Source organism: Rhea americana, unplaced genomic scaffold (assembly GCF_003343005.1).
Source record: "Rhea americana isolate MKP2758 unplaced genomic scaffold, rheAme1 scaffold_103, whole genome shotgun sequence".
NCBI lineage: Eukaryota > Metazoa > Chordata > Aves > Rheiformes > Rheidae > Rhea > Rhea americana.
In genome coordinates this window covers 190,425-213,469 of record NW_028185073.1, presented here as the reverse complement: position 1 = coordinate 213,469, position 23,045 = coordinate 190,425, and the positions used below count along the sequence as shown (strand labels likewise).

General features: G+C 38.7%; 1 protein-coding gene across 1 annotated transcript; it reads left to right on the top strand.

Moving 5' to 3' along the window:
* Nucleotides 1–2,924: 2,924 nt before the first annotated feature.
* LURAP1L (leucine rich adaptor protein 1 like) lies at nt 2,925–20,891 on the top strand. Its single transcript, XM_085306967.1, has 2 exons — nt 2,925–3,059; nt 20,146–20,891. Exons 1-2 carry the CDS (start codon nt 2,925–2,927, stop codon nt 20,518–20,520), a joined length of 510 nt encoding a protein of 169 aa, XP_085163093.1. The 3' UTR covers nt 20,521–20,891.
* The last annotated feature ends 2,154 nt before the right edge of the window (nt 20,892–23,045 follow it).

Here is a 23,045-nt window from a genome sequence, read left to right as displayed (position 1 = left end):
GAGTCGCGGGGGCGCCGGGCGGGCGGGGCCCGCCGAGCTGGGGCGGCCTCCGGGCGGCGAGTACCCGCGCGGGCTCCCGCGAGCGAGTAACTGATCGTARCTCGGCTGAGAGGGCTTTGGCTTTGGGGGGTCTGCGGTCTGCTGCAGGGCTGGGCTGTGCTTGCTTCACAGCTCCCGATTTGCCTGCTGTCACGAAGCAAATGCTTGTCCTTCCTGGTGTGCCACCGTCCCAAGAAACCTATTTTTGATGATGCCATAGGCTAGCCTCATTCTTAAAAAAAAAAAAAAAGAAAAAAGAATGAAGGAATACAACCACCAACAGGAAGACACTTTGCAGCAAGCTGATAGTGAGCAGTGGTTAGATGTGGCATGGCTAATGTGGTGTACCTCAGATGTGCAAGCACAGCTGGCTTCCATTTTTATTAGCAAGTGTAACCTGTGCCACTGTGCAGGGCCTCAAAAGATGCTCTTTTGGAGCCGTTCTTTCCATAGTTCTTGCCACATAGCTTGCTTGAAAACAGTATGGAATCTGATCTTGTTCACATCAGGATTTTGCTGGCATCTTGTTGAGATGACTTATGCAACTATCTTGGACCTGTGCCACTTCAGCTAGGAAAGCAGCCCCATCCTGTGTGAACAAGTACAATACTGTACCATCAATCCCTCTGCAACCCAGTAGATATGCAAGCAGAAAGTGGCTGGGTTCAAAGGGTAAGTAATAAGCTGGCTAGTGGCAAAGGGAAATCACAAATGGATGTCCTGAGAGTGAAGTGACCCTAATGTGACCTTGATCTGAAGAGATCGTTCACGTGAACTTGTGCAATAGCAAATGTTAGGTATTCTTTAAGCAGTGCTCACAAATCCCAGCTTTCAGTGTGTTTTAGTGTAATGATCACTATGAAATTTCAGTTAACTCACTTTAACTTCATTTGTTAACTAAATTCCACATTTTCAGGTTCCTTCATGTTTATTTTCTAAGCTTTAGTCTTGCTCAATCGTTGGAAAGTGACCTGTATGTAGTACATAACATAAAGGTGTTAGACACAGTGGAATGCAAAGGAAACATGTGAGGTAACAAATGTCTAGACACAGGCCTACTTAGAGAAAGAAGTTATGAAGAGCCTTGCACAGATTACTTTCAAGCTGGTCTAGTCTTCACCTACTTTACGCTTGAAAAGTCAGTGTAATGATCTTCACTTTCCCTCTTACTGTCCTCAGGATGAACATCTTTCAGTCTTAACATTCTTGACTGCTTCTCTGCTTTGTTGCTTTAATCAGACTTGTTCTCTTTCACATCTAGATTCATCACTCATGCTATGCAATGGGAGGTCTGTTTAAATGTTCTCACATTTGGCTTCTGTTCTGTGCATGCCGATTAAACTACTTCTCTAGTAACTGTTCTCTGTAAAATATACAGGTACTCCGTCAACATCTTTTTTGTGCTGTCAGCTGTCTTCACTAATCCAAAGTTCAAAAGTGAATTATCTTGTGGTTCTCCTGCTTAATTTCTAGCACCATTAAAGGATTCTCCTCACTCCCAAGAGTCGTGGTGTTCTTAATGAATCGTTATGTTCTTAATCTGTTTCTTTCCCTTCTGCATTTTTTTTCTACAGCTTGATTCAATATAAGAGCAATACCTTTCTCTGAGGTTAAAATAGTGCTGTTTCTCTCCAACTGGAAGTCTAGCTATGTGGCTTGATTTAAAGGTGTTCTATGTAGGCTTCCTTTCCCTTCTCTGGCCAAAACAGATAAATTAATCTTCAGGTTTGAATTGTATTGTAAYGAATGTGAAAATCCTGAATGTGAGGATCTGTTTTTTAGTCATACTGATCTCATTTTCTATGCATCGGTCTTAAAACATAGTCAAAACTTTTTATCCAGCTTCTTTTTATTTCACTTGTATTTGTAGCATATTGTTTTATGATTCTGATACATGTAAGCTTTGAGAGGGCTTGAATATGAAGAAAAATAGTTTATATCTGATTAAATAGTAAACAGATGCAAAAAAGGACAAAATGAGAAGTTCAGAAAACCACAGGCTTCTGTAGTTGCCCTGTGAGGCCAGCATTTGCAGCCTGTTCACTGAACTTCAGGTGAAAATGTCTGTCCTTTTTTTTAATCTGATTGTCCCAAGCCTGAAGCAAGCTTTCTGTAAGCAATTGCAAAGCAACATTACTGAAGCTCTTCTTTTCTAGTTGTCTATGCAAAACTGACAGTGGTTGGTATGCTAACACCTTGATCTGCGACTCTAATCAGTACTGTCTCCTTGTATTTTCATTTTTATTAATGAAGATACCCATTTCTGCCCAAAGTATCTTCTTTTTTTTTTTTTTTAACTTGGCTTCATACAAATTGTGCAATTATGCGGYTCAGCTTTTCTTCCTACAACTAATGTTTGTCACTGTGACTGTACCGTCATTGACAAATTTCAACTGAATCTGATAGAGATTTTATAGATAATTCATTAGTATTTTTGACCTGTTATTGCATTTAACCATAGTGATTCCAAAGCTCTAGACTCTGCTAAGGACATATTTTACTGTTAACTATGTTCCCTTATCTCATCCTAACTTCTTATCTGTTACAAGATACCTCTGTGCTCAATTGATACCATTTGTTCAGCTCTTCACAGTAAAGAATGAGGAAACCAATATGAATCCACGTATTTTCCATAGCTGAGAGCAGATACCAAGCCTTATCACAGGAAATAGGTCATCTTTCCAGTGAACAGAGTAAGTTCAATTTCACAGGAATGGAAGTAGGTAGAATTTTTGCTCACTTTGAAATGGAGGACTACTGAATTCTGTGACAATGCAGTTTGTCCTTTTGAATGTAATGAAGTTGTTCTGTTCTAGCCATATAATATATGACAAACCAATGTGTAATGCTTAAGAACAAAGCCATGAACAAAGAACCAAGATGCCATGTGCTTGTACTTGGAAGAGCGTGAACGGGATTACAGAAGTGATTACCTCCTGTGTGTCATCTGCTGCAGGAGAATAGTGAGAGATAAGCATACTATCATGCCAATCTTTGACTCGGAAATGATGCTTTTGACTGTGAGTTAAACTATCTGGCAGATGGGTGGTGGATGTGGGGAAACCCTGTATCTGCTAACTCAAAGCCTCAGGCTTGCATCTTGCTGTCTAAGAGTACTGTTCTGTTTTCCCCAAGCCTGACTTTGCTCATAGTCACTTGCATCATACACAAAGACCCATGGGTTGTCTTTCTTCAGAGGTGTATCTACCTGGCCAGGCCTCCTTCACCTTCTCTACCTTCTATTTTTCCACTCAATCTGTGGTGGGAAACTGTGCTGGAGCCTGAAAATGTTTGTAGTATAAGGTTATCAAGTAACAGGAGAAGCAAGCTGTGATTGCCAGTGGATCATACCACGATGTTTTAGTCAACTTTGAGTGTGATGAATATGTTTCACTACCAGATACAAAATTTATCTTATTAGTAATGTTACTGTTCTGTCCTGTGGTATTTTAGATGTATTCATCCATTTATTGGTCAATAGCTTCTGATAGCTGCAGCATGCTTCTGGTGTATATTACTTGAGTTCAGTATTCAATACATGCACTACAACAGTTGCACACTGCAGTAAATAGCAATGATGTTTATTCTGAAGTCTGGACTGCTACTACATCTTAGGAAGTATCATTTCTTCTCAAGATCTATAACTAATCAAAGCARGATTCTCCTTAACACTTGAAGGAAGGAGGAAAAAATTGTTAGAAAATCTTTTTTTCTTTTAATCCATATTTTTCCCCAGTCAACTTTTTATTGCATCTCAAAAGCTAAAAGAAATAAACACAGTATAGTCTTTATGCATAATAAGTTATGTGCTTTGTCTAAGTGTTTCAGACAAAAAGATGTATTGCATTTTGGAAGAGAAGGAAAGATAGCAGTGTTGGAGCATTTGTCTTAACCATGTTGAAGCTTTCAAATGAGTTTTTGAATGAGAACGCTCTTGAGGATCAAGTAGTGTTAACAAGTTCGAACTGGCCAACTGAGCATTCTGAATACAGCAGTTCTTAGAGCAAGGTGATAACATGGAAACAATTCTATTGCTGAGAAGTTGAGTGTATAGCTAGAGCTATATAGACAAAGGTGTAGTAATTGCCCCTTTTCCCCTAGGAGTTCTGTTCTGTTTTGGTATAAGGTATAGATATTTTTGAAAGGCTAATTAATATGGAGTTCTGACAAAATAAAGCAGAAAAAGATAGAGCTTGTTAATGAACATATTTGCCCTTAATTCTAATCAGTACAAATGCTAGTTCTTCTTTTCCCCATTCCTGTTGGATATTTCTTAGCATGTAAATGAAGGAACAGGTTGGAGGTTGGAGTAATTCTGTTTAAATTCACTTAGATACACAGTTAAGGTTCTGCCTGAAAAGAAGCTTTATAGAAAGTAAACAGCTGACTTGAAACATCTCTCTAACACTGGCCGTAAGCACAGGTTGCTACATTCACTGTTCTGTAGGATAACATCAGCTGAGTTAATTGAAGCCAAGATCTGATTCGGTGTGTCTAGTCAGCAGTGCAAAAGAGTGCATCAGATTATGGTTTTTTACTACCCAAATTGGAATTTTTACTTACACTTGATTGTAGATAAAATCTTAAATATAAAAGTACTAGTGGCTAAACCTCAGGCTTGTGAAGAAGGGTTTGATTAACTTTGATTCCTTGGTGAGGAATCATGGAATCAGTAAGGTTGGAAGGGACCTCTGGAGATCATCTAGTCCAACCTGCCTGCTCAGCAGGGTCACCTAGAGCATGTTAAACAGGGTTGCATCCAGGCAGGCCTAGTCACTCAATGAATCCTGAAGGAGAGGCTCCTCTTGGTGCTAGGAAAAAGGAAGACAGCGAGGAATAAAGCAACCTTTTCCCAGGTCCTCCTGAAGTTCACTGAAAAAGCTTGTAACCTTTGTTATCACTTAAAAGTTTTTTTTTTTTTTTTTTTTTCCCACATGCTATTTGCGTGGTGTAGTGGAAGAGCACGCTGTTTGCATGGTGTAGTGGAAGAATTTGTAATCTTGTGATGTAATGCAGATCATGCAGTGCTATCAGGACATTCTGGTTAAAAATTGTGTAGATTGATCCCTAGAGAAAATGATCATATCTAGCAAGAAAAAAAATTGAAACTTAATTACAGTACCAGAACTTTGCCAAGCTTTTCCTCTTTTTAAGACTATCTTCAGAAGGATGGGGTGAACAAGCTTCATATATATTTAAACATATCCTTTGGCAAATATCACGCAGTGCCTTGGTAAAAGATCTAAATGCTTGAATATCTCCCTATTTGAAACAACACTTTCCTTTCTGATTTTTTTTTCAAGGATACGTGAAGGATTTGAGATACGGAATTTTTGTTTTAAAATATGATTGTAGTCAATTTTGTGTTGAAAAGAAGCACTGTCTTATTGAAAGCTAAATCCTATCTGCGCAGAGATCTGGTTTAACTGACTTAAACTGGCTTTTCTGAAACTGATTAAAAACTTCCTGAGGAAATTTGCAGAAGGCCGTAGTTTTATGTTGATGCTTGTAGTGAACTATAGTTAAGCACCTCTGCAAAGAAGGACCTGGGAGTGCTGTTAGATGACAGATTGACTGTGAGCCAGCAATGTGCCCTTGTAGCCAAGAAGGCTGATGGTCTCCTGGGGTGCATTAGGAAGAGTGTTGCCAGCAGGTCGAGGGAGGTGATCCTGCCCCTCTCCTCAGCTCTGGGGAGGCTGCATCTCGAGTACTGCATCCAGTTCTGGGCTCCCCARTACAAAAGAGAGACATGGAGCTACTGGGGAGAGCCCAGGGTAGGGCTACAAAGATGATCAGAGGGCTGGAGCACCTGCCCTATGAGGAACGGCTGCGAGAGCTGGGCCTGTTCAGCCTGGGGAAGAGAAGCCTGAGGAGGGGGATCTTATCAGTGGTGTCCAGTGACAGGACAAGAGGCAATGGGCACAGACTGAACCACATGAAGTTCTGCCTGAATATGAGGAACTTCTTTACTGTGAAGGTCACAGAGCAGGGGACCAGGTTGCCCAGAGAAGTTGTGGAGTCTCCTTCCCTGAAGATATTCAAAGCCTGCCTGGATGCGATCCTATCTAACATGCTGTAGGTGACCCTGCTTGTGCAGGGCCTTGGTCTCCAGAGGTCCCTTCCAACCTCAATCATTCTGTGATCTGAAAAGCTAGTCTGCAGCATGCCTGTGCAGTTAACTTCATAAGATACTTGACTGTAGTGGAAAAGTGTTCATTATAATCAACTGAAAGGGATTTCATTTTGTCTGTAAACTACTTCACATGTAAGCTTTGAATAAACAGGTAAAAGTTTTAACAAATCCAGAAGCAGACTTTAACGGTCAGTTATTTTTCAAGTATGTGTAATGTTCAGGCAGAGAGTCTCTGTGGCTTTCTATATGAGGATGAGCATGTGGAAGAAAGTGTGGTTGAAGATGCCCCCCTCAAAGTTGTGCCAGAGGGATTTTTCTTCCTTTTTTAAAAAGAGGTAAGAAGAGGACGCCATAAAATACAGAGTGAGTGAGTGTACACACACACACACTTATGCCAGATGCTAAAGTTAACTTCTATGTTTTGTTAATCAACACAGCTTCTCCTAGAGCCTCCATAAGTACAGTGAGGAGAATGGCAGGCACAGCTATGCAACCCAGTATTTAGCAGTCTAATCCATCTTGTCACTCCTTGCCAACCTGGCAGTTCTTAATGCTTATGGCTTGTCAAGGGAACAATGTGATACATTTGTTAATTAAAAGGAAACACAAACTAGCTAAGCAGCTATGGAAAGTTATCTGAATGTCACATTTGCTGTGCTGTAAAATAAACTCCTTGCAATACTATATGGCCCTACTGGGTGCTGTGCCAGGTGAAGTGGAAGTAATTAGTGCCAATAAAGCAGTGCTAAATTGCTGCTTGGCAGTTTCAAATTCTATAAACACCCTGCTGGCTTAATTTATAATTTTGTTCACTGTTATTAGATACCAGATGCGTTCATAACTAAAATGTTTCTGGAAGGAGAGTCATGTCACTACATCACTACTCTGTGCCCTCTCTGTATGCAGGAGATCTGCATCCAAGAATTATAGTGTAACAAATGAGTTAAGTATTTCCAAGCGCCCATGTTTTGACCACATGATAGAAAAATAGAAGCAGAGCTGTTCTTCCTTCTTTTCTATCTGCATTATGTATCTTTTTTCCATCTTCCTTCTATCTCCCAATGATTTAAACAAATGTTCTGTTTGAAATGATTGAGTTGCTTTTTGTAACTAAGATATATTTTTTACAAGTCAGGGCATACGCTTGACACAAATAAGATATTATTGTTACTATCTTACTGTCTTTAAAGTGAGTGCTTGCTAGAAGACTTTTATGTAAGCAAAAGTAGAACCTGCGTTGGTTTTCTACCTGTATAGAAAGTTAACAAAAGGAATAGTTATAGTCCATTCAGGGAGAAGACTGACAAATAGGTTTGGAGAAGTGCCTAGAGAGTATATGTTCTAAACACATCGCAAACTTTGATTTTATTTTCTAAATTTGGCTACTAATAAGGACTTTTCTGTGTTAGACAAAACCAAAAATGTTTAGATAAAAATGATAATGCAGTGCTTTTTGTGCAGTTTAGTACTGAAGAATCCTTTTGTTGATTAGGAAAATATTCTAAATAACAGAATTTGAGTGCATCTAAAAAGCAGGACAACTTTGGGAGTCCTTGTAAGTTTAGATTTGGACTGTGCTAGGCTTCGCAAAACTATACAGGTAGAGAGGAGTACACAGTGCCTTCACAGAGCTACTTCAGCCACTGCAATCATTAATCAATTAGGTTAACCATATACCTTAGGAGGATTTTCCCTTGCACTGGAACATTTTCATCACAAGTGGTACACTGTGGCACGTTCAGTGTTAATGTGGTTTGTGGGAAAAAGCTCTTAAGTCCTGCAAGAGCAGAGGGGAAAGCCTCTCCAGAAGAGAAGACCAGCACTACTGAAATGCTGAAATAACGCTAATTTGGTTCAACATCAAATGCCAGTGGGCTGTACGCACCCTTGCTTCCCTAGTGCCTGGTGTTAGTTTTCTGGCACTGGAACAATGGAATAGAGTTGCAGCTGGTGTTTGCCCCCCAGGCAGACCATTAGGTACTAAGAACTGGTTATGCATTCACCAGTGCAGAACGGGGGAAAAATAATTGTGACCCAGACAACAATATGATGTTTGGGCCTTTCTTTTTGCTTGGTTGTTTCTCTCCTCTGCTTTGTTTTTTGTATTCTGAAGTTTAATGACAGTATTACTTCAAAAGAATACTAATTAGCACTTCTAGGTTACAACCCCACTTCTCTTGATCAGTGCAACTCTGCTATGGCCCAGATTTCCTTTCCTAGTTCTGGCTTGTCACAGGTCACTCTGAATTCTGACAGAGGTCATATTTGTCATTTCCTAGTCGTCTTTGTGCAAGTCATGCACCTTATTTCTGCTCCACAGCTGGTTTACTAGCCAATATTTCCTTGATAGAAAGAATTAGTGACCATTTACCTTGATTGCTTCCGCTTCTACTCATACCACTGGAAACTGCTTAATAGTAGTGATTGATATTCTGTGGTGAACACAATAAAGCCACAGTGTCCCAGTAGTCTGCTATAGAGAAATCTTTGCTAAGAGGTTTTTATATTAAAAGAACAATATGACAGGAGCAAAAGTGGTGTAGGAGAAGCTGAGATCTGCACCAAGTAGGATAGATTATGCTTATTAATCAGAGGAGGGATCAAATGCGAAAGGTCTGTTGTAGAGTACCTGGTTTTGCTGTGGAAGCTTGTAGTTTGTGATTGATTACTGCTGCTGCCTTCTGTGTAGGATTTCTGTTTATTTAATTTTTAGTAAATACTTTCACTTTGCCTGGGTAATCATGTCTTTGTTACTTCCAGAGTGGATTACTTCAGTGTGTTCTGTAAGGGTCTGTATAAGAAAAATTCTCAAAACTGCAACTAGTATAGAATGCAGTAGCCTGTTCAGTTAGTCTTACTGGCCAAATTCAGTGTTTCAGCTTGTTTGAAATGGCACTAGCTTCCTGTCTGCTTCTACATTTTTAACCTTGTGATCCAAATGCAGTTTGGCTGCTAGTTGATTCTTTCTTAGTGGGTGAGTAGGGCTAAACTGTTTGTATGTATCTGGAAGTTTAGAAGAGTATTTTTGGCTGAAAGACTTGAAATAGGTAAGTTTCTTTTTATCTGAAAGATCTCAAATCTGCTAGTACATTCTGATTGACACAAAGCCTGTGTATGGATAGTAGCTTAACAGGATGGTGATTACACCAGTAGGGAGATCTAGATAAAGCTTTCATTAAAAAGAAAAAAACTCTCCTTCCCCATGAATCTGAAAATATTCAGCTTTTAATAGTCCCCACAGTTATTTTTGTTTTTAAAAAAATCCTGTTTGATAAGATGTTGAATGTTTTCATTCGCTGAATTTGAAAACATTTTTTAGCATGGAAACATTTTCCTACCTTTTTTTCACAGAGAAAATAATGATCAGCATATTGCTTTGTAACTCTCCGTTAAAGTGGTGCTAACAGGAAATATGAAAATAATAATTACAAAGTTGACTTGAACTTCCTTTTAATTCTTACTCAGTTAAACCTTCAATAAATAGGATGAATTTGCTGTTAGTAAAGATTAGATTGTTAGAAGTGTTTTTTTTTTTTTTTAATCTAGCAGGCTCATCTCCAGGGCCACAGAATTATTACAAACAGAATTCCACTTTGAACTCTGGGGAGATTCAGACAATCATTTGAGCTTTTTGAATCTCATGTGTCTCTAGTGGTATTGTGAAACCAGACTTGAATTTTAAGAGTGTTCAGATTTGTCCCCAGTATTAACATTGTCATATCTCTGTTCTGACATGAATAAAACAAGTGTCTCTTTTCCTTAAATTAAGAAGTTAAGATTCACTCTTTTCTAGGTAAAAACATTTTCACATTTTGGTTGTATCTGTAAGCCAATCCTGTGGTCTTTCACTTCAGTTTCATGCTTTTGAGCATACTTATGCAGTGTTAATATTTAAACCAATTAGGTTTAGAGGGATGAGCAAGGCTGGAGTTCTCATTCACCTAACCTAATTCACAAAAGAACAGGTATTTTCTCCAGTATTTCAGCATGCCTTTTTAAGAGCATGTTTAGGTCAAGACAGACTTATGTAATGCAGCAAGTTAAGCCATATATATACATATATGTTTGTATATACATATATATGTATATATAAATCCACTGAAATAAATCTAGATATGCTGTTAAGCCACAGTGCTGCACAGTGTTGGTTGGGAAGCAATGTCCTGTGTTCTGACTCTACCCAAATACATTCTAACGATCTTTTGACGGACCATCTACCATAATGGCTTTTGACATCAGTAGCCATTTCTTGCCACTGCATATTGACATAAGTGCTTCTAGTGGTATTATGTCTGTCAGTGCTTGTGGGTCCATGTTATGGATTTTTCTGGACATTTTCACTTCTGTCATAGGAGATGCTTATAAGCTCAGATGTTCCTTCTAGAGCAGTGCTGTGTGATATTTAGGAATGTTTGTAAAAATACTGCATTAGAAGTTTTCTGCTCTTCTCAAACCACTACAGTTCCTCACCTTGCCCTTGAATGTTCATTCAACTGGGTTTTAAAATAACGGGTTGCTTCCCTTTATATTTACTCATCCTTTTGAGCTTGCATGTTCATCACTTGAATTCTGTGGTCTTTCAGTATTTTAAGAGCTAATTTAGCTATTTTTTTTTTTTGGGGGGGGGGGAATGAAGGAATAGGAACTTAATTAACTAGCCTTTATTCTTTCCCAGTACTTGGTGTTTGGTGTTTAGCAATGTTTCTACTGATGGTAGCTATCCTGGGTATTTAAATCTAGATATTTTTCTTACAGTAAAAATAAAATGATTTTTCCCCCTGAGAATTTTGTATTACACTTCAGCGTACAGGATACCTCAAACAGTATAACACTTAAAACCAAAATAAGCTTTTGGTACCCTACTGAATGAATTATTTATCTCGGTCATCCAGGTACTGCTAGGTATTAGTGGAAATGGCAGACCGCCCACGTATGCTTGCCAGAAAAGGTCATGTAAATGCCAGGGCAAAAAGGTCTTGAGGTCCACCTTTTAGTTACAGAAATAATACAGTTGCATATATTTGATGGTGTTGGTGTGTATTGTCTTGTCCAGTCTGAAGGGGATCAATTAACATGTTTATTGATAAATGTATGTTAATACATTAAAACAGAGTGATGAAACAGAAAAGTGAATCACTAATATCATAGTTTACTATACCAGAACATAACTATACTGATACAATTTCTTGCTCATATATTTGCAAAAAATGTTTGTAAAACCTCTTCATTAAAAGACTCCCTGCTCACTGAGATAACTTGCTATTTCTTCACGTTGCTCTGCCCCGTGAGTATTTTGGAAGTGGCTCAGATTTCATCTACCCATTCCCTCACGCTAGTTAAGTGTTTGGTTTTGTGATTTTTCTAGGTGCATTTTCTTTCTCTGGCATCAGGTGGAGTTCTGTTTACAGAAGGAAACTTTTAGTGTTTTATGTTTTTTTTCCCTTTTGCTGTCTCTCCTTCCTAGTTAAACTCTGTTCACAAAGCTGTTATACTGTTACCAAGCTTCACAAAAGGACCTGTAGAAATACTTGTCACAAGCATTCAGCAGATGGTTGCTTTGGAAGTGCAGCAGATTGAAAAGACATCATGGTCAGGCTAGAGCCTTTCTTCAAACTAACAGGGTCAAGCAGGCAGACAAACTGAAGACTTAATGACTGCTCATTTTCAGCAGGGATTTAGGTGATTGTAGTGAATGTTGCCCAAAAATCTGCTATGAGGTTTTTAACTGATTTGGAGTCTTAGAGAGGAATGAGATGTTAAAAGGTAAAAATGAAAGCTACCTACAATAAATCCAGTTTCCCTTGCAGTGTATTCTTAAATCTTTTTTTCTACTACAAATAATCTCTTGTGCAAAAGAAGGCAAAAAGTAACTCAAGACTGCTTCTGTGACTTGCCAAAATGTTTTTATCATGAGTCATTATAGATATGCAGCTGAGAAAGGCCAACGTAATTTGCTCAAGAGATCAGCAAGTTGCAACTGCAAATCAACTATAGATCCCATAAATGTAGCTTTTGTATGTGGATATTTCTTGGAAAATTATCATAACTTAAACACAAGAAATGGGAAATGTATCCCAACAATGCATTGTAATACAAACCTATGCTGAAAAGAAAATGAAGTGCAAAAAAGCTATTGATCTAGGTATTTTCCCCTATTGACTTAATTTACAGAAAGTGTCTGTTTTACATAAGTCAGTGTGAGGTAAATCACCCAGGGCAGAAAGCCAGGGCATACTACCCCCATTAGTAACCCAGGTTACTACTCCCATTGTATATGCATATTAAGAAACTGATGAAACAAGAATGCTCACAGTGTCAAGTTGATTTGATTAGGGTGAATTATTGCAAAGCATGATCTAATCTCAAGTCAGTGGACTCTGCAGTGGAGTGGATGCAGGGCATTCCCACTGTCAGTTGTGGTGTCATTGGTATGTAGATGATCCCTTCTAGCTAAGGACAGTTAATTCAGCTGAGTTCTTGCCCTCTGTCATACAAACACTCTGGCTTTTTGACAGGTGATGCTGAAGATTGTGTTCATGTTCAGAATTCAGAGTAGGCACTCTGCTTTTTTCTCTTGATCCTGAAATATTGCTTGTAGTGGCTTGATTATTTATAGAAAACAATGCAAATGTTCTGATGGAATGGGACAATTTTGGAATAGGCAGTATGTTTACTCATGCACGTGCTTATGTACTAATTAAACTAAGATGAGCTTATGCACAACCTATTCCCTTTACATTCTGCATCCCGTAGTTCAAAGGAGAAGAATTTTGACTCTTCTGTCATTTACAGGTTTGTTTACACAAGTGCAAAATGGGAGCAGAAGGTTTTTTTTTTGTTTTTGTTTTTCTTAACTCCATGGTGTTGAGTTACTGCTAGTCCATTAATGTTCAAGGGATGCTTTTCGTGCTTTGTGGTAGTTGCTTAATCAACAAAGAATATTTGTGTGACCATACTGATCCCTGTTATAAATAGTTAGCTCAGTGACTTCAGTAAAGTTATGCTTGTCTTCACATGCTCCAGATTTGGTACTTGAAATCAGTTGCTTAAGATCTGTTTAGCCTGTGTGTATTCTGTCTGAGATCTGTTTGATGGTGAGTTTTGTATGCTGTTTGTAGCTGCTCACTAAGTTTTGATAAGATGAAATTTCCTCAAATAATTCCACATTTTCAATGACTAGGAATTTTATTTTTTATTTTATTAATTTATTTTTTAATCAGTTTATTATAGTGCAACAAAGAACGTTAAGGCCCATTTGGAATTAAGTCTGACAAGGGATGTCAAGGACAACAAGAAGGGCTTCTTCAAATGCATCAGTAGCAAGAGGAGGACTGGGGAAAATATGATCCCACTGTTGGATGGGGCAGGGACTCTGGTGACAAAGAATACAGAGAAGGCAGAGTTACTGAATGCCTCCTTTGCTTCAGTCTTCACTGCTAAGGGCAGCCTTCAAGAATCCCAGAGCCTGGAGATGGGAGAGAAAATCTGGAGAAAGGAAGACTATACTTTGGTTGAGGAGGATAGGATTAGAGATCTTCCAGGCAAGCTTGATGTTCACAGATCGATGGGCCCAGATGGGATACACCCATGGGTACTGAGGGAGCTGGCGAATTTTGTTGCCAGGCTGCTCTCCATCATCTTTGAAAGGTCATGGAGACCTGGAGAGGTGCCTGAGGACTGGAAGAAAGCCAGTGTCACACCAGTTTTCAAAAAGGGCAAGAAGGAGGACCCAGGCAACTATAGGCCCCTCAGCCTCACCTCAATCCCTGGAAAGGTGATGGAACAGCTCATTCTGGATGTCATCTCCAAGCACATGGAAGAGAAGGTGATCAGGACTAGTCAGCATGGATTCACTAAGGGGAAGTCAAGCTTAACCAATCTTATAGCCTTCTATGATGGAATGACTGGCTGTGCAGATGAGGGGGGAGAGTGGATGTTGTGTACCTTGACTTCAGCAAGGCTTTTGACACTGTCTCCCATAACATCCTCCTAGRYAAGCTCAAGAAGTGTGGGTTAGATGAGTGGACAGTGAGGTGGATTGAGAAAGGCAGAGCTCAGAGGGTTGTCATCAGTCACGCGGAGTCTAGTTGGAGGCCTGTGGCTAGTGGAGTTCCCCAGGGCTCAGTGCTGGGTCCCATCCTGTTCAACTTCTTCATCAATGACCTGGATGAGGGGACAGAGTGCCTCCTCAGCAAGTTTGCTGATGATCCCAAGCTGGGAGGAGTGGCTGATACACCAGAGGGCTGTGCTGCCATTTGGAGAGACCTGGACAGGCTGGAGAGTTGGGCAGAGAGGAACCTCATGAGGTTCAACAAGGGCAAGTGCAGGATTCTGCACTTAGGGAGAAATAACCCCATGTAGCAGTACAGGCTGGGGGCTGACCTGCTAGAGAGCAGCTCTTCAGAGAAGGACCTGGGAGTGCTGGTGGATGACACGTTGACCATGAGCCAGCAATGTGCCCTTGTGGCCAAGAAGGCTGATGGTCTCCTGGGGTGCATTAGGAAGAGTGTTGCCAGCAGGTGGAGGGAGGTGATCCTGCCCCTCTACTCAGCCCTGGGGAGGCCTCATCTCGAGTACTGCGTCCAGTCCTGGGCTCCCCAGTACACAAGAGAGACATGGAGCTACTGGGGAGAGTCCAGTGTAGGGCTACAAAGATGATCAGAGGGCTGGAGCACCTGCCCTATGAGGAACGGCTGCGAGAGCTGGGCCTSTTCAGCCTGGGGAAGAGAAGCCTGAGGGGGGATCTTATCAGTGTGTACAAGTACCTGAAGGGAGGGTGTCAAGGGGACGGGGACAAACTCTTTTCAGTTGTCCCGTGTGACAGGACAAGAGGCAATGGGTAGAAACTGAAGCACAGGAAGTTCTGCCTGAGCRTGAGGGGGAATTTCTTCCCTGTGAGAGTGAGGGAGCCCTGGCACAGGTTGCCCAGAGAGGTTGTGGAGTCTCCTTCTGTGGAGATCTTCAAGGCCCGCCTGKATGCAACCCTGTCTAACATGCTCCAGGTGACCACTGCTTGAGCAGGGAGKTTGGACTAGATGATCTCCAGAGGTCCCTTCCAACCTTACTGATTCTGTGACTATTTTATTTTTCACATTTGCATCTCTCTCCTTGTAAAGAATTTTTTTAGGTATTTTTAAATTGATATTCAGCATTTGTAGTAGGAAAAGTGATACAGGAAAAAAGTGGAGTAAACTTAGCTTCTTCAGAAATGTACTTCTCACGATTCAAAACAAATTATATTGCATATTGTTTGTTAAAAATGTTTTGTTACATCTCTGATGAATTCATGGAATTCATTATTCTGTGGAAAACTGCTAATCTGCCTTTAAAACAATAGAATGGGGAGACAGAAATAGGTGAGTGACTGTAAAGCTGAATAACACTGAGTAATATGGGAAATAGAAGAAATAGCATGAGAAAGTGGAAAATTGTCTGACACACCCTAGAGAACGGAAAATGTCAGTAACACTAAAGCTTCTAAACTGTGTTAATCACACAGGCTTGTTTGGCATGGAAAGACTGAGTTTGTGTGAAATTGGAAAATGATCAGTACAGGTGGGTACAGTAGCGTTTATATGCAGATATAACTGGCTGCAATACCCAATTCATCTAACCTGTAAGTGCTCATTCCCTTCTGCTCATGCTGTGCACCTCTGAGTTGCTCTCTGTGAGACACCACGTTTTGCTACTGCATCTTTCCAACTTCTGGTTGTTGTGGAATACCTGTCTAAAATTAAAGTGCTTCAGAAATGCGGGTCCCGCACTAACCAGCCCTACATATGTGTTGGGATTCTTTCCTGATATCCCAGTGTGGATGTCCCCCATGGATACTATGCAGTGTATCCTGTCTAAGCTAAATAAATCACTCCTTGAATCCATTAGACTGTAAATATGTTTCCTGTCCCAGTAATTTATTTCACTTGCTCTGGCTAAATGATTTGTTGTGAAGGAAATATTTTGTTACACAGGTTTGTTCATTTCCTTTCCTTTTACTATTGAGCATGTTACATCACACACATACAGGTGCTGAGGAAAAAAATGAAACTAGTATCTTTTATATAAACATAGGAATATCTTTTCCACAGGCCACATTTTATAGTTACCATTAATATCCTTGTAGATTTCCTGTAGTTAAGAAAAAGAAATCATGTGATCCTAGGAATCTAAAAGAARGCAAGCTGGAAAAGGAAACTAGTGTTGCAGACATTTTTGACAGATTAAAAGGTTATAATGAGTGGAATTTTTCAGCTCTGTCACTTTTGGAGGGGAAGAGGACCCACTGTCTTTTAAGATATTTGGAAATTATGTCTTCAGAATATAGAGTAACAAGACACAAGCCTGTTTTGCCCGTAGTCTGAACGGATAAAGTACAACTTTGATCCAAAAGGAAAGTGACCAGAGTAGGACAACTCTATCAGCTGTTTGGGGTGACTATCAGGAAGTGATAATTGCCTTTAACTGCTCTAGTCATTATCCATCTTGAATAAAACTTTTAACCTAATCAAGACCTTTTTGAAAAGGTTTTGCATGTAGCAATAATGTGAAATACCTCTGTGTATGTTAGTACACGTGTGTGTGTGTGTATGTGTAAATTGTGTTATAGTGTCACGTGATGACTTCAGTATAGAGTGATGGTATTGCAGCAGTGATTATGGAAGACTATAAGCAAGGCTTATGGAGGTATGGGTAGAAACATGTTGTTAGAACAGCTAATATAAGAGTGGGAAGGGAGAGAGGCATTAGGAAACTTTTAGGCCAGCCATCCCCTCCGGATTGAAGATTTCATGGTGCTTGAAAACTAACCTGTTTTGTACTACTACGCTACCAAACTGCATTGCTCCAAAGAAAGATTCTTGCTCCCACTGCAGTTTTTTTATTATTCCTCTTGCCGTGACTGTCTGCTTACTTTAAGATGCTTAGTGGGGATCTGCACTGCTGTGACTGCACAAACTAAAAGCTGCAGCCTATAAGGTTAGCCTTTAATCAGAATTTTTTTCTGTTCCATCAAAACTACTTTTCACTGTATGAGACAAGTTTGTGCTGAGAACTGATACATACTCATACATACCTTCCCTATAGTGATGCTGTTCTCTACTTTTAACTCAAAAAGCAGCTGCAAAAACTGTTTTGAAATTTCTATATTAGACATGAATCATTTATTTCCGAAATGCACCTGTTACTGTACACAACAAATGGAGCTGTCAAAAATGATGAGCTTATTGTGTTTAGTCAGTTTAACTGGATCATCTTCCCCAACTGTTACTGGCTGCAGCTACACAAGTGAGCAGACATTAATGTCATTGTCTCTGGAATGAAGTAGATAAGAGGCAAGAAATGCCATAGTAACATTTTTATGTTATCAAGCAGATGAAGTCAGCCTTCTTAAAGAAAGATGACACTCGGTGGGCCACTTTTTAATGTTTGCTTTAGGAAAATCACACTCTCTGTAAGGCAGACTTGTGACTAAATGGTAGCTGGAAGGAGGAGAACTCAAGTCATCAGGAATGCAAAGAATTATTCGTAATAAGGCTGTTCTTCACAACTTCTGAAGCTGTGGGAGTATTTAGAGTAAGAAATGGTTTCCTGTGAACTGACTCTGAAATACATGAGTTGTCCACTTTGTCTAAAAGTGATTGCTTCATTAGTGGCTTGTTGGTGCTATCTCTGTTAAGCATATTCTTAATCAGCCTTTTGGGAAATTGCATTTCCTGAACTTGCACATACTGAAGTTGCTGAAGTCTATAGTTACAATTGAGAAGTGGGGTAATTTGCTGCTGTCACAGTAGCAGTCTAGTTGCTCAGCAAATGGTATATAGTGATTAATGGGTAGGAGTGGAAGGTGAGGCTTGAGCAGGAGTGTTGGGAAATGGTCAATGCATTTTTCAAAATTTCAGATCTGAAACAATAGTAGTTTGTCAGGTTTATTAAAACTATGAATGGTAATGCTGTTTCGCACAGTACTGAATCAGCTAAGTTAAATCCTGTGATACTGAAATGAGGATGATTTCGGGGACTAGAGGAGGAGATTAGAAATGTGTAAGAGAAACAGTCTGGTACTAGCAAAGCTTGAAATATCTTCTAAACTATCTAACAAACAAAATAATTATTTAACATCTGTGTCAGGTCTGCATAATTCAGGATATTGAGAAGAATTTGGCATTAAAGTATGGAAAGATCCATGTTCAAATAGTACTCTTGGCAAAACCGGATAGAGCACTTGCTTGCTCAGAATGCAGATTTCATTCCAGTCCATTGTGAACGAACAGCACAGATGCTGTATTTCTGATTAGTACTTATGGACAGGAAAAATAACATAAAATGTCCATTGTGTGGCATAACAGATCTTATTTACTTTCTCCCTTATTTCTCAGTTGACTGAAAAAATTAATTTTTTTATACTGTCTTGTCTTTTTCTTTGGAATTAATAGTCTGAAAGACATTAGTCTCCTATGGAAAAAAAGCATTTGATAAGTCTATGTATCAGACATTGTGGCACACAGATTTTTGTAGAGAAATGCATTTAAACTGTGTAAGTGAAAGTATTTTCTAAATACGGATAGTAAGTCAGTTTAATTAGCGTGACGACTCCATATTCTTGATTACTGCAATTAAGGGACGTCAGAATATGTGACAATGTCACAAGTAACATGCTATACATAATTTCTCCATGAGCTGTTCATTTGAAATAAAWGGGACCTTTTCCCAGTGGTTTTAAACATGCATGTACAATATTGTTGCTACGCCAAAATTATTCATCTAGGTCTAGAAGAGTGTCTGTTGTCATGTCAAACTCTTAGTTCTGAGGTGCTATCAGAAAGGGCTGCAGACTTGGTTAAGTCAAACTAGCATTATTTCTTCAGGATTCAGTTCAGACACACTTGTATGTACGACTAGACAGCTTTCAAAGAACTGCTAACTGTTTCACAAGTTTGCATTATGGTTGGAAGTAGCTTCTTGCTGGCTGCAGCTGACCATGTGGATAAACCTTGAATCATCTTCAGTTTCTCTGATTACCTTTTCAGTATTTTCGCTTGTTTCATGTGGTAAACAGGAAGTCCTCAAAATTTCTTTGCCAGCAATCACCCTGCTTCTGGGTGAAAATCAACAAATAAAATGCTTAGTCTTTACCTTTATGTATAATCTCACTGAATAAAACAGTACCCTGTTAAGTTAGTCTAACTAAAACTGTTCACTTAGCTATTTTTATAAAATGCAGCTCTGTAACAGTCTTCCGTGCCTTACCATAAAAACTTCTTTCTATGTGCATCAACCAGCACAGTTAAGTTGCAACATTATACTTAACTGTGCATTTTTACTCAGTTATGTCTTTCTAATAGCCAGTCTTTGTTATCTATARCAAGTTTTTGACCATGAAATCATAACCTCCATCTGACTGGAGTTTATATTTGAAATTTATAATTCCAAACAATTGATATTTATATTTTAACTCTCATATATATACTGCAACTTGCAACACAAACTTGGGTGTAGTGTGAACAAGTGTTAAAGTGCTGCGAGCCTTTTCCTAAATCATGCATTCTGAAAACTTTGCATTACTCAAGTAGCTGTAATAAGGAGAATTTGGAGTGAATGCTGCCTGAATCTGCTAAATAACTGACAGTAATTATAAGCAAAGCAAGCTTGTATCTTGTTTCTCTGCGTAGTAAAAGGCTACTCCAAAGAGTGGTAATAGCACATTTTTCCATCCAATAGCATTGTACTAATATGTGCACAAGTCTTATAGTTGACTGGTATAAAATAAGTACAATATTAATGATGCATGTAGTCTGATCAGATCCCCACTTGAACTTTACTGAAAGTATAATATAAGAAAATATTTTTCTAACTATTTGAATAGATTTACTCTAGATGTGGAAAGTACCCTTTTTAAACTCCTCAGTTGCGTTCAGCCTACTATTTAAAGTTTGATTTTAAAAGAATGAGTAACATTTTTAATCACTTCTGCCTTGTAGGTTAATCTCCGAGCCACAGATGTCAAGCTTATGCGCCAGCTACTCGTCATCAATGAAAGTATTGAGTCAATCAAGTGGATGATTGAAGAGAAGGCTATTGCCAGCAGAGGTAGCAGTCTGAGTGGTAGCCTGTGCAGCTTGCTGGAAAGTCAGGACACATCTCTCCAGGGCAGCTGCAACAGTTTACAAGACTGTAGTGATGGACTAGATGGAATATCAGTGGGGAGTTACTTGGACACGTTAGTGGATGATGTACCTGGTCACCAAACCCCCTCAGATATTGACCAATTCAGTGATTCTTCTATTCTAGAGGACTCACAACCCCTGCATAAGCATCCTAAAATTGAGTCTGATGAGTACTACTGTTTTGGTTAAAAAAAAAAAAAAAAGTTCCAGTGGGACACATGTGCACTTGTATTTATCTTTTTTTCTTTGCTGCTATTTTATTTCATGTGCAAAAAACCCAAACTTCTCTTGCAAGAAAAACATACTTCAATTACATTTTAGAACTTTCCTGTTCCTCCTAACACATTTTCTCCTAGATGAGTTCTCTTCTCTTCTCCTCCTCCACTTTTTTCTTAATTTATTGTTGCAATTTTTCTTATTTTGTTTTAATTTTTTATAATGCTATATTTACAAGTTTTTAAAAGTGGTGAAGGAAAAGCTTTAGTTTTAAAATGAAACATTGGGGAATGAGCGTGTTAATTTTGTACTGGTTGGCAATAAAATGTCTTCTGATAACCATATGTTGTGGTAAATTTTCTTGACTACCACATTTTGCCTTTCCAAAGACACTGTTGTTACTCAGCCTTAGGTCTGAATCTTGACCTGCAAAATCATACTGCCTTTTGTAAACAATGATATTTGATCCATTTAAGCTGTTTTCACTTGGAGTAAAAACTTTTCCAAACTTTTCTGTGTAGAGTTTTTCTTCATGGATGGTCTTATCATACTTGTCCTTTTATGACCTTAAACTTAAATTCTTTAAGTTTAGTTTTACTGATGTCCTGAAGTGGTGAGTACCAAGTACTCCAAGAAGCTCTGCAGGAGTGTGCTTCATGTCTGCTTACGACCTTGCATCTTCATTGAACTTACTTCCTTATTGGCACAGTGCATATCTGGAAAAAAAAGAGGACAGCATTCCATATTCAGAATATCAAATTCTAATAGTTTGGATTCTAGGCCAAAAATCCCTGGCAGACTTATTTTTTTTAAAAAATAATTTAAACTCTTGACAATTTTTTTTTTGTCTTGAAACTTTGGGGACATTAACTGGACATAGTGAAACATTTTGCAGTAAGTGTCTTGATAGAGAACATGCTCTGTTTTATTTTTGTTACATGGACATAAATATTTTCCTTCACAAGCTTATTTAATAATTGTATGTTTGATAGAAAAAAACAAAGAGAAAATGTTGCCTTGCTGTCTGCTTGCTATTTTACAAATAGGAGCTTATTTTAACCTTCTAATATTGCAGTTCTAAACTACTGCTAGATAAAGCATGTGAAGAATCATAAGAACAACCTAGAAGGAAAATAGAAACAAATACTTTCTGCAAAATCTCTGGCTCTTGAAACTGCTCTGGCTGATACTTTTGTGCAGAATATTAAGAGGCAGATATTTGTTTAAATTCCTTCAGAGTCACAGTGAAACAAGATTTTGTCCTTACACAGCTTAGAAAAAGAATGAAAGAAGCATTACTGATTTGGCCTTTCATGAACAAATTAATGAATGTGAATTTCTAGCTTACAGATGGTATGGAGATGTTGATCTTTGTAGTTTCAGATCATGTATGTACTCTTATTCCCAAAAAAGCCATAAAAAAAATCACAGAAAAAATGAATGTTTTATTATTTAAATAGTTTCCCCATTTGAAGTAGCTTTTATACGCTCTAAAGAAATAAAGTCATTACATGTAGCAGTCAAAGTATGACTGATTTTGAGATATAATAATGTTCAAGCCAGGCTCTACTTTTCCATGCAGTGTTTCCATGAGGCTGTCTTACACAGTCTCAATCAAGAAGTGGAAAAAGGATAAAGAGAAATTGAAAATAGCAATTTATGCCTTGGAAATTGTGCCATTATTCTTAATACATCCTTATTTGTAAGTTAAAATTCAGCAAGACAAATCGAAAAATAAGGCAGATATATCTTACTTAGGCTATTACCACTTTAGTTAAATAGAAATAGTAAGGGAAATGCTTTCCTAATCATACAGTTGTTTGTGCTTTTTTCCTCTTTATCTCACGTCTAGGCCTGCCAGCAGTACTTAAACTTACCTTCTTGTGTTCTGATACACATGCTCATTTATGGACTGTTTTATCTAGTTACACAAATATAAAAGAACATTCCTATGAAGAAAGAGAATAGAATGTTATCTAACACTATCATTCCAAAAATCCCTGCTTTATTTCTTGCTAAAATTATGCTGATGATGTCTGCTCCATACAGCTGGGTTCTAAAAATAGGAAGCTGAATTTCTTGTTGGTACTCTTTCTGTTCCTGTCTATATATCTATCTGATGGCTGTATTTTGGGCTATATTGTTAATTGTGTGTGTGTGGGGGGGGGGGTTGTGGCCTCTCTCTCCCCTGCTCCTGGCTAAAGCTAGTTAAACTGAAACCAGTGTTTTGCTTACAGGATGAGGCCTCTTGTAAAATCCCTTCTAGTCCATCAAAGCTGTAGGAACGTCTTTGGCGAGGTGGGACGCAAAAAACTCCACAGTTTTAAACCAATGCATTCAGTTATGAAAATAATTACATAATTACGAGGATCAGAAAGACTGCCAACTGGGGCTCCTTGATGCTTGCTTGTATGTCTGAAAATGCTGTATGAAAACATACTACCATATCTGGGTAACAAAATGGTGCTGGAATTTGTAGGTTGAAATGCAAGAAAATG

Coding starts and splice junctions, on each gene's coding strand:
- LURAP1L (XM_085306967.1), top strand. CDS start 2,925: ATGTGCTTGTACTTGGAAGAGCGTGAACGGGATTACAGAAGTGATTAC. Junction 3,060..20,145: donor CGGAAATGATGCTTTTGACT/GTGAGTTAAACT, acceptor TCTGCCTTGTAG/GTTAATCTCCGAGCCACAGA.